The sequence below is a fragment of the Nematolebias whitei genome, chromosome 1 (assembly GCF_014905685.2).
Source record: "Nematolebias whitei isolate Nwh7 chromosome 1, NemWhi1, whole genome shotgun sequence".
Taxonomy (NCBI): Eukaryota; Metazoa; Chordata; class Actinopteri; order Cyprinodontiformes; family Rivulidae; genus Nematolebias; species Nematolebias whitei.
This window is the reverse complement of record NC_056498.1, coordinates 86488162-86499468: the sequence shown is the minus strand read 5'-3', so window position 1 is coordinate 86499468 and position 11307 is coordinate 86488162. Positions and strand designations below refer to the sequence as shown.

Here is an 11307-nt window from a genome sequence, read left to right as displayed (position 1 = left end):
TTAAGTTACTAAAACTCAAACAAACCCACCTGTGCCTTGCGTAGCACCCTTGAATAGAATTTGGATTTACAGTTGTACATATAACGGATTAAGTATCAGGACTTTGAGCTGTGGCAGCCAGTTATCAAGTTTAAGTTTAAGCCCAGATCACTGAAGCATTGTTTCTCGCTGCATGGGAATGCTGGCGCATGTAACTGCATGCTCCGGATAAAGTTCAAGAGATGAAATATAAACCACATCATAACTCATTGCTTAGGGGCCATAATTCCATGCAGGTGAAGCTAGCTTTTCTCCATTTTGACCACCCAGGTCTGCCACGAGGGATAAAACTGTTTCTCATCAGCCTAGTGGGGCCTTGCCTTGTCATGAGGCTGTTTCCACACTTGAATGGAGGTGAATGGCATGCCAATACCTGACTTGGGCCACAGCGGTGTCTAGACTGTGGCGAGCTCTGAACCCACACACACGTCTTGTACAAGTTCTACTACATGTGTAACATAGCTGGGGGTGGGTGGGTAAGTGTGCCTCTGTCGCTCAGTCTGTTCCTGAGCTGCACTGTTGTATTAATGTTTACACTACCACTTTAATGACACATCCCCTGATCAAAATAGATCCAGTGCACATAAAACTCAGCAGAAAAACTGTATGCTTGTGAACAGGTTGTGTACTACTGTCGTAGACTGAGAGAATGTGATACCTTGAAATAATACTGTATTTTAGCCAAGTTGCAAAAAGTTAAAACATTTTAAGCAGGGATTATAACAGCAAAAACAGCAAAAATATTAGATTATGGGATTTCCCAGATGCATTTAGTCACAGTAAGGTTGAAGTTGGGTAGCATAAGATGTACAAAGAGAAAAAAACATAAAATCTTGAGGTCTTTCATCCAACCTGACATTTGTACACCCAAACTTTTTATGTATCGGAGGCAAGTGCACTTTAGGAAACTTTCTGAAGCTTAATTCACAGACAGTTCATGTTTATTTACAAATTATTTGCTTTTTTGTAGCTAATGTCTGCTTTTATCATCATAAACCTCAATGTTTTCAATGTTTTATGTTTCAAATGATTCATATCACCTTTTTTTTATAGCGCTCAGTGCATGAGTCTGTTTCCAACACTTTGACAAAGGAACAGAAACCAACAACAAAATGAGTGAGCTACTCAAACAAAAATAGCATAAAGTTTTTATCAGCCCATTTTCATAACTGAACACTAAAGCAGGCTTTTGGCAAATGGTACTCAATGTAACTCTTGTCACAGGGAAACAGAATCAGGACATTTTTTGGATTAACGTTGTAAAAGTAGTGAATTTTAAAGGCATCTGAAGAAGTCTGGGTTCCTAAACCTTACCATGTAGGAAAATGTGCTACCTAAACCCAAGCAGCCACGATTTAAGTCATCTAAGCAAGTGAAATAAAAAGTAAACAGCATTTAAGTCCTGTGACTTTCTTCTACCCACTTCTAGCCACTTTAAGAGGATTTTGTCCGTTGTTCCTAAATAACCCCCAGACTGTTGCTGAGTTTGCAAATTTGGTGGGTTTCTGGTAAATAAAATTGATTTCATACATTAAAAAAAGAAGTTACGGTCATACCTTCTTAAAACGCCAGCTCAACACTACCTTTTGATTTACTGAAGGGCTGCTGTAAATTACAGTTTAGTGACAGTAAAGGGAAGTGCAGTGTAGACTTGGATCATATAGGATTGCAGGCAAACAGCCATTAGCCTGCAGTGTGACTAAACACATGTTCATTATCCTGAGTCAAACACAGGATGTGTGTGAAAGTGGTTTAGGCAACAACAGGCAGGAAAAACAAAGTTGCTTACATGCAACCGAAAGGAAACGATAGTCAGGTGTGAACAGCAGAGCTCACATCATCATTTTTGTAGAGATGGTAGATAGTGAACATTCAAACCTCTTTAATAAAAAGGTTCAGTCAGACTAACATACAGAGGAGGTCACGGTCAAGGTGCTGCAAGGTGCCAAAGTCCTGTGGCTACAAAACAAGACCAAATCATCACCCCTCCACCACCGTGCTTAACAGCTGGTTCAATTAAGTTAAATTAAATTCAGTTCAGTTCATTTATATAGCAACAAGTTCAATTCAATTCAGTTTATTTACATAGTACCAAATCACAACAAAGTTTTCTCAGGGCACTTTACAGAAACATTCACATACATAAAATAGCCAATTAGTAAAGTTCTCTATGTATAGAATCCAGCAGACAAGATGAATCTTGGCTTAAGTCACAACAGAAGTTATCTCAGGGCACTGAACAGAAACATTCATATTAAAAAATAATAATTTAACATTACTTATCTGAGGAGCAGACTGCTCTGAGTTTAACTCCATCACAGAACTCTTATCTTGAGCAAGCATGAAGGCGACAGTGGAAAGAAAAAACTCCCTCATGAGGAAGAAACCTTTAGCAGAACCAGGCTCAGGACAAGTGGTCATCTGCTTCGACCGGCTGGGTTTGGTAGGAACAGATACACAATGGCAGGTCAAGAATCACATGTTAAGATAGAAATAGTATCAAATGAAAACTATTCAATTTTAACAATTCATTTAAGGAAATGAGGTCAATCTGTCCTCTGGTATGACGTTTGGGCTGATTTGCTGTGTTTGATTTTCAACAAACACGATGCTGATCATTAAGGCCAAGCATCTCTACAAACCCAACAAAGTTAAGTCAGGTCCTCTGGACAGTTTCTTTTGTGTTGAAACATTTTGTCTTTCATCCAAAGGACTTCATCAGTCCAAGGAGCCACAACTCAGTACCACAAGCAGCACACTCACATAGTGTGCCAACCAATATATTTACCATCTTAGCACCATCAAACTGGTTGGCCTACTATGTGAGTGATGCTTGTGGGACTGAATTTGTCGTGGCTCCTCGGACTGATGAAGTCCTTTGGATGAAGGACTAAACATTTCATCAAAAAAGACACTGTTCAGATGACCTGACTGAACTTTGTTGGATTTTTTTACCTGGAATATTGAGCATGAACTTTGATCTCTACAAATATTTGTTGCATTTTTACTAACCAAAGCCAAGCTGTCATATTCTTCTTCAGAGAAAACATCATTTCTCCTTGCAATCCTTCCAAACAAACTCAAGTTTGCTTAATCTTTTCTTATCGTCCTGTCGGGAACTTTAACCTCCTAACAGAGGCCTGGAGAGTCTGAGATGGAGCTCCTGGGTTGTTGTTGGTTCCTTGTAGATTGTACGGTCTTCAGTTACCCTTTATTTATCCAGGTAGTCTCATTGAGCCACGAGAACTCATTTTCAAGAGAGACCTGTTTAGGGAGCAATTGGGGTTAAGTACCTTGCTCAGGGGCCCAGAGTGGGGAGAATGGGGGTGGAGGAAGGTGTGGGTGTTCCACCTTTTCCACCCACATTTTGATGTTGACAGTACCGGGAGTTGAACCTGCGACTTTCCGATCACAGGCCCATCTTCTAACCTCTTGCGCCGCCACTCCCACAATCATCTGATCTGTTCTGATCTTGGAGTGAGTTTGCTGAGATGTTAATCTTAGGAAGACTGGCAGCTTTATGAAATGTCTTGTGAATAATCTTTCTCACTGTAAAATGGTGGACTCTAAATTATTTAGAAATGACTGCAAGTCTTTTTTCAGACAAAGTCATTGCTGATGTCTTTCCATCTTGACATTGTGGTAACATACACCTGTACTGTATGCCTAACTCAAAACTCCTGCTTTTATAGAGGCGCTCACACGGATCATGATCAGTTCATACATTTGATCAACAACTCCAGCTGCTCTTGATTCCTAAAAGCAGAAAGAGCGAACTTAGTTTTTAAACACACAGACGTTATTCCAGCTGTTAATTTGTTAATCCGTGTGTTTGCATATTAAGCTTTGATCTGTAGGTGATACGAGAGTAGATTTATATCTGCAGGTATACTGATGTATGTGTAAGTATATGTAGCTACGTATGCATGTCTGCATGTATAGTTATATTTGCATGTATGGGTATTTATGTATATATTGAATATACAGTAGTTCATATAGTTTGATCAGAATTTGTATGTAAACTCAGGGAAAGTCTAGATAAGTCATTGCTTCTTCCTGCTCCCTTAGAAGATTAGAATATTTTGGTGGAAATACTTACGTTTTTATTCATGCTTTTTATTTTGATGACATTTTAACTGTTCGAAATGAAATAAATAAAAAAAAGACATGTTGGAATCTGTTGTGTTTTTACACTTGTGGTTGGATCTAAATAGTTTCACAACCTGGTAAAACTTTCTTTTTCTCAATGATTGTATTTTACAAGCAGCACGGTGGATCAGTTGGTAGAACAGTTGCCTCTCAGCGAGCAGGCTACTCTGGTTCAAATCCTGGCCCGGGACCTTTCTGGGTGGAGTTTGCATGTTCTCTCCGTGCATGCGTGGGTTTTCTCCGAGTACTCTTATTCATAACGGAATCATGTGAGTCCAGCGTTTTGATGGAACTTTCACCGCAGGATTGCTGCTATTTTAATTCCCCCCGTACGTCTGGTCGAGGAGGAGGAATAGTGACTGTTTTTAAAAGTTGTTTTGACTGTAAACAGCTGCCTCCATCTTCATTCAGTAGCTTTGAGCACAGCCGGTTTGAACGTTGCTCCTCCCACATTATGCTGTGTGTGGCTGTCTACCCCCCCCCCCCCCCCCCCCATTACACTAAGGATTTTATAAATGAATTCTCAGACTTTGGGGAAGAAATTATGCCAAAGTACGATCGAGTTCTCATTGTTGATGATTTTAATATCCATATATGTTGTCCTGATTTACCCATGGCTCAGTCCTTTTTAAACATCATTGACTCCTTTAATCTTGTACAGTCTGTGACTTGTCCTACACATGAACATGGACACACTCTGGATCTGGTTTTATCTTGTGGTTTACCTGTTTTTAATGTAGTGAGTAGTGATCCTGTATTTTCAGACCACATGCCTGTTTTATTTGAAATTAACTTATCCTGCACTAAAGCTAAACCCCGCGCTGCAGCTCGACTCTGTCAAGTTTTGAACTCTTCCCCTGCTGGTCACTTTTCATCTGCTTTTAATCAGAACTGTGCCGTCCCAGAGACCAACAACACCGAGGCCCTCAGCTCATGGCTTCCCTCCACCTGCACAATGGTTCTGGATTCTGTGTCTCCATTAAAAATCAGATCTCCTAAAATCAAGTGCGAACTGTGGTTGGATGACAACACTAAAACTTTAAAATGCTCCATAAATAAAGCTGGTATGGTATGGTACTCCTGTTTCCTCCCACAGAACAAAAACATGCATGTTAGACCACATGTGTCAAACTCAAGGCCCAGGGGTCAAATGTGGCCCTCGTTGACATCTTATCTGGCCCCCAAGATGTTATTTTAAATGTGAAATTTTTTATCACTTTAATTTTTTTCAATAATCTTTGATTATGATTTAGGTCTCTCTTGTAAATGAGTCCCCGTGGCTCAATGGGACTAACCTGTATAAATAAAGGTTGAATGAATGATGTCAAAAGTGCAACAGAGAACATCAAATGAGACCAATCAAACTCTTGTTGAGGAACCTGCAACCAAGAAAATATGTTGGGTATCTGCCTTGAGTTAATGTTGATTCTGAAACCGGCCCTTAGTTTGAAAAAGGTTTTAATTTTGGCCCCTTTGTAAGTGAGTTTGACACCCCTGTGTTAGACTGATTGGTAACTCTAAATTGTCCCTAGGTGAGAGAGAGAGTGAATGGTTGTTTGTCTCTATGTGTCTCTGTGATGGACTGGAGACCTGTCCAGGGTGTCCCCTGCCTTTCGGACAGTGATAGCCTGACATGGACATCAGTGACCCCCATGACCTGAAAAGGAAGTGCCTCTGAAAGGAAAGGTGGGCCTGTGGGTAGAATGGTAAATGGACTGTACTTATATAGCGGCTTTCTATCTTATCGAGATACTCAAAGCTCTTTACAACAATCTGTGCCTCATTTTTTTGGGGAGTGGTGGCGCAGAGGTTAGAGAGGTGGGCTTGTGATCCGAAGATCGCCGGTTCACGCCCCGGCCCCGACAACATCAAAAATTGTGGGTGGGGTAGGTGAAACACTCACACTTGCCCCCACCCTCATTCGTCCCACTCTGGGCCCATGAGCAAGGCCCTTAACCCCCACCATGTGCTCCCTAAACAGGTCTCTCTTGAAAATGAGTTCTCGTGGCTCAATGAGACTAACCTGGATAAATAAAGGCTAAATGAAAAAAAAAAATTTACCCATTCATACAGCACTCTACTAGATCTCTACAAAGATAATTGAACAAATCATTCTAAAGAGAATAATCAGTGATTTATCACATTCAAACACCGATGGGACACACATGGGAGGCAATGAGGGGTTCAGTGTCTTGCCCAGGGACACTTTGGCATGTGACTGCTGGTGGATTCTAACCCCCAACTCTTGCATTGGAGGACGACTGCTCTAACCACTCAGCCACAGCCACCCTCTTGACACTTGCGATTGAATGACACTTGCGATTGAATGACACTTGCGATTCAGGGTTAGACGATTGAGTATTTCTGTCACTCTGGAAACAGCACAAGTTGTTTGGAAAGCTTTATCCTCCATCATCCATCATGCCTCACTTGACACATGTTGTTGTATTAAGGCAGCTATTTACGTAAAAAGGGACTTTACATTTTATCATTCAAAGAAAACTTTAAGAGTAAAAAACCCCTTCATGATGATGCTTATTGAGTAATTCATGACCAATATTTTTGCTTTACCTAAATACTCAAAAATAGCAAAAATAAAATTGAACAAAAGACAAAAAAATAGCATCAGTCTAATCTAGAATGTTTAAATCAGCTAGAATTAAAGTTTTATGTATTTTTTTATTTGTTATTTTCTTTGTTTCATAATTAATAGAAAAAAAATGTGACGTGCTTTGTACACAACTGCAACTTTAAGTGACTGTAAACTGATTCAGAACCAACTTCCATGAAGCCATACTGGTCCAAGTTCAACTGAGTCCAGCTACTGTTCTGCAAAGGTCAAGAGTGAAACAAAGAGTGGGGAAACACGCACACACACACACACACGTAGAAAAATAAACTTTGACACTTTTTTGGGTCTAGTTTAATTGCTGGTTTTGTTTTCTCCTAGGACTCAACAAGATTAATACAAACAGCAGCATTTAGTTATTTTATTCCTACTAACCAAGTTATATATTGTCAAATCAATCAAAATTAGTATTATAGAAAATTGTTATTGTATATTATTATAATTATTTATTACTTGAGAATAACACAACAATTGTTTGTACTCGTTAAAATCAGAGATTCTTCTTGAACAAAACAAATTGAACTAATTCAAAATAAAAAATAAGCCCTAAGATACAGTGTCGAACACGTCTAGAACAGAATGTCTATATGATAACATACTTGAAGAAAATGCTGTTTGATTTTCAGGTCTGAGCTGAAAGTAAAAATGTTCAGAAGAAACTTTAATACTATTTCAAGAATGGGATCAAGCTAAAGAAAGCAAACCCCATGAGCTTCTAAACCAGACTATTTGCTTTGTTGCTACAACAACAACAACAACAACAACAACAACAACAACAACAACAACAACAACAACATATATTTATACTCCAGCAGAACTCATGGAATTTCCTTTAATCTTTCACAATAAGAGTCTCAAACATGCACTGAGTGTTGACCTCAAAATACTCACAAGACATCTGAAACTTACAGAAATAGATTAATAATATTGTTTACCAGTAGAACTCATACATACGCCTGACGCAAGTTACAAAGTACATGTTAAAAAAAAAAAAAAAAAAATAATATAAAAATATATATATATATATATATATACATTTTCTGAACTATAAAGTCACTCAAAACCTATGACTATCGTAGGTTTTTGAACTGGTTTGATTAATGAATCTCTTTGAATATCATATTATCCTCTGATTGTCCATCTAACTGTTCTTTAAATACTATTTTAACTTTAGTTTTAACCCTGCTGCTGCCCTTGGGTCAAAATGACCCTTGAGGCCTCAGTAATAAAACGAAGGGTTTTGATCCAAAGGCAGCAGGAGGGTCAACCTTAAAACATGGAAACAAACACATTTTCCTTCTTTTGAGTAAGTCATACTTGTTTCACTTAAAAAAAGTAGTTTTAGTTTATTTTGTTTTTATTCATTAATTTGGGTTTTGGTGTCAGTTGTTTGTTTTCTCCTCCCAAGTGTTGTGTGGTTGTCTCACATCTGTTTCCATAGAACAGACTCATGACTACTGGACAGTTAACACAAAAGTACAGGTGGAAGGCCGGTGTGGTTTCCTATAGTTTTCTTGTGAGCGTGAAACTTCTTGGGTTAACCAGATGACACTTGACGTTTCTCCATGTCTATTAAAAAGGTTTGACCTTTTCAAAACAGTGAAAATGTGTATCCAACAAAATGGTACGAGCAGCTGTACAATAATGGCTATAAGAATGAAAACACATGTTAAATATAAAGATAAGCAAGAGCGCGTGAGCCAACACAAAGAGCCAGTGATGTACTCACCAAAAGGTTCCTTACACGTCAATAAGCTGCTCATGTTTGAAGCAGGCACTTCTCCCTTTCAGGGAAACTGTGTGCGGATGAAATAAAAGTCTCTTCTTAGAGTGAACACCTGGAACTTCTTCGTTATCCTCCGGTGTGAACCCGGAGAAGAGAGCGCGTGCCAGCCCCGCGGCGGCGTCTTTACCAAATGAAGCTGTGAATTGAACAGGTAAAAGAGAATGATGCTGCCTTCAGGCTTCCTCTGGAATTTACAGCTTCGGTTTGAAGGCGGGTCAAACCCGTAGTAGTGTTTCCAAATACAAGGTTGCGTTCATGGAAAGTCTAAAGTTAAATATATATTTTTTTTAATCAACAATGACGAGAAATTTGACTATTCAAACGGAAAGATTTGACACAGCCTAGCAGTTATGCCCTTCATTTAATCTAATCCAGAAATAATGAACATGTAGCTAAATATTTTATTCATCCCAAATGTATAATTACAATGAAAGTTATATTGTATGAATGCTGCACTGCACTCACGCTATTGCTTTCCTGATTTTACTGTTCTGTAAGTTCTTTAGAGTCTAACTGCTCTGCAGACTTTGTGTTAATAACAATAATAATAATACATTTTAGTTGTATAGTGCTTTTCCAAATACTCAAAGACGCTTAATCCAGTCAATCGCATATCAAAACGTTCAGCTACAGGAGATGGATGTTGACTTTTGAGCTTTGCTATTTTTTAAAATAGCCCACGTTAAAAAAAATACTTTACATACACATATTTCCCACAAAGAGATACATTAAAGTCTCTTCAGTTATTTAAACAACACCATTCTTTTTGTTTTTTACTGCAACTCTACACAGAACAACCAGGTAAAGGAATGGATGGATGGATGGATGGATGGATGGATGGATAGATGGATTTTGGATGGATCAAAAGATAGAATGTCTAAATAGGCCTTGTTCTAATTCAAGAAAAAAAAATCTTTCAACTTTTCCCTCTTCAGGGGTCTCCACAGTGAGTCATCCTCCTCCTTCTCACTCTGTCCTCACTCCAACTACCTCCATGTCCTCTCTAACTGCATCCATATACCTCCTCTTTGTCTTTTTCCTGGCAGCTGCATTTCTAACATCCTTCTACCAGTATACCCACTGTCCCTCCTCTGGACATGTCCAAACCATCTCAGTGTGGCCTCTCTAACTTTATCTCCCAGTTGTTCAACCTGTGCTGTACCTCTGATGATCTCACTCCTATTTTCCTATAGTCCTACTATGGGGCGGCTGTGACTGAGTGATTAGAGCAGTCGTTCTCCAATGCGAGAGTTGGGGGTTCGAACCCACCAGCAGTCACATGCTGAGGTGCCCCTGGGCAAGACACTGAACCCCTCATAGCCTCTGATGTGTGTCCCATCAGTGTATGAATGTGATAAAGCTCTGATTAGTCTCTTTAGAATAATTTGTTCAATTATCTTTGTAGAGAACTAGTAGAGTGCTGTATGAATGGGTAAATGAGGACACAGATTGTAGTGTAAAGTGCTTTGAGTTTCTTGAAATAAGATAGAAAGGCGCTATTTAAGTACAGTCCATTTATCATTCCTAATCTTATCCATCCTTGTCACTCCTAAGGAGAACCTCAACATCTTCATTTCTGCCACTTCCAGTTCTTTCGCCTGTATTTTTGTCAGTGCCACAACAGGCCATACAACATTGCTTTTCTCACTACTGTCTTGTGAATTTTCCTTTGACCTTTGATCGTAAATCTCTCCTGAAACTCTAAAAAGGTCATATCAGTTCCTCTGGACAGATTCTTCTTGGCACATTTCGCCCCTCCTGAAATTTTTATCCACTCCATCCTGCCTGGATTCTTTTTTCATCTCTTTACCATGTTTTCCTGGACAGTTGACCCAATTACTTGAAGTCCTGCTCCTTTGTGACCTCTACTCCATAGCCTCATCACACATGTACTCTGTCTTACTACGGCTGACTTTCATTCCTCTTCTTTCAAGTGCACACCTCCACTTCTCCAAGTTCTCTTCCACCTGTTCCCTGACCTCATCACAGATCACAATGTCATCTGCAAACATCAGTCTGCTGGAATTCCTGCCTGACCTCATCTGTTAGTCGGTCCATCACCAGAGCAAACAAGAAGGGGCTCAGAGCCCATCCTTGATGCACTCCCACCCCCACCTTGAAACTATCGTTTTCCCCTACAGTACATCTCACCACTCTCCTGCTGTCCTCATACATGTCCTGTAACAGTCTAACATACATCTCTGCCACTCCAGATTTCCTCATGCAATACCACACCTCCTCCCTCAGCTTCCTACCTGTCTTTCTAATTACTGTTGCTGTAGTCCAGTCATTTGGAAGTTCTTTCTTACTACCCACACTTAACAGCTCCTCTCTCAATTTATCACAACATTCTTCCTTCTTCAGCTTCCACCATTTGGTCTTCTTCTATGATTTTACTCTTTTTCTCTTCTTCACAACAACAGTCATTCTAATCTGATACTGTCTGGTCACGCTCTCCCCTGCCACAATCTTACAGTCTCCAATCTCCCTCAGGTTTCTACACAGAATGTAGTCGACCTGCGTACTCCTTCCTCCACTTTTAAAACTACACTGACAGAAAAGTGCAATTGCCATACTTATCCTTTGCAAGGTGTTAAGACTTACAGTAAATATAGCCATTTTAATTTGCTCCACCACCTCTTTTTAACCTTTGATTGATTTTCCATTGTGTGTGTGAGAGAGAGAGACAGGTTATTATATTCAA

The 11307-nt window shown here is 39.5% G+C and overlaps 1 protein-coding gene across 1 annotated transcript in view; it reads right to left on the bottom strand.

The window, feature by feature from the left end:
* edaradd (EDAR-associated death domain) overlaps positions 1-8725 on the bottom strand; it is a 42137-nt gene extending 33412 nt beyond the window's left edge. The window contains exon 1 of the mRNA XM_037688006.1: positions 8547-8725. Coding sequence (XP_037543934.1) covers positions 8547-8580 — 34 coding nt within the window. The 5' untranslated portion in view covers positions 8581-8725. The remainder of the gene's footprint in view (positions 1-8546) is intronic.
* Positions 8726-11307: the final 2582 nt, after the last annotated feature.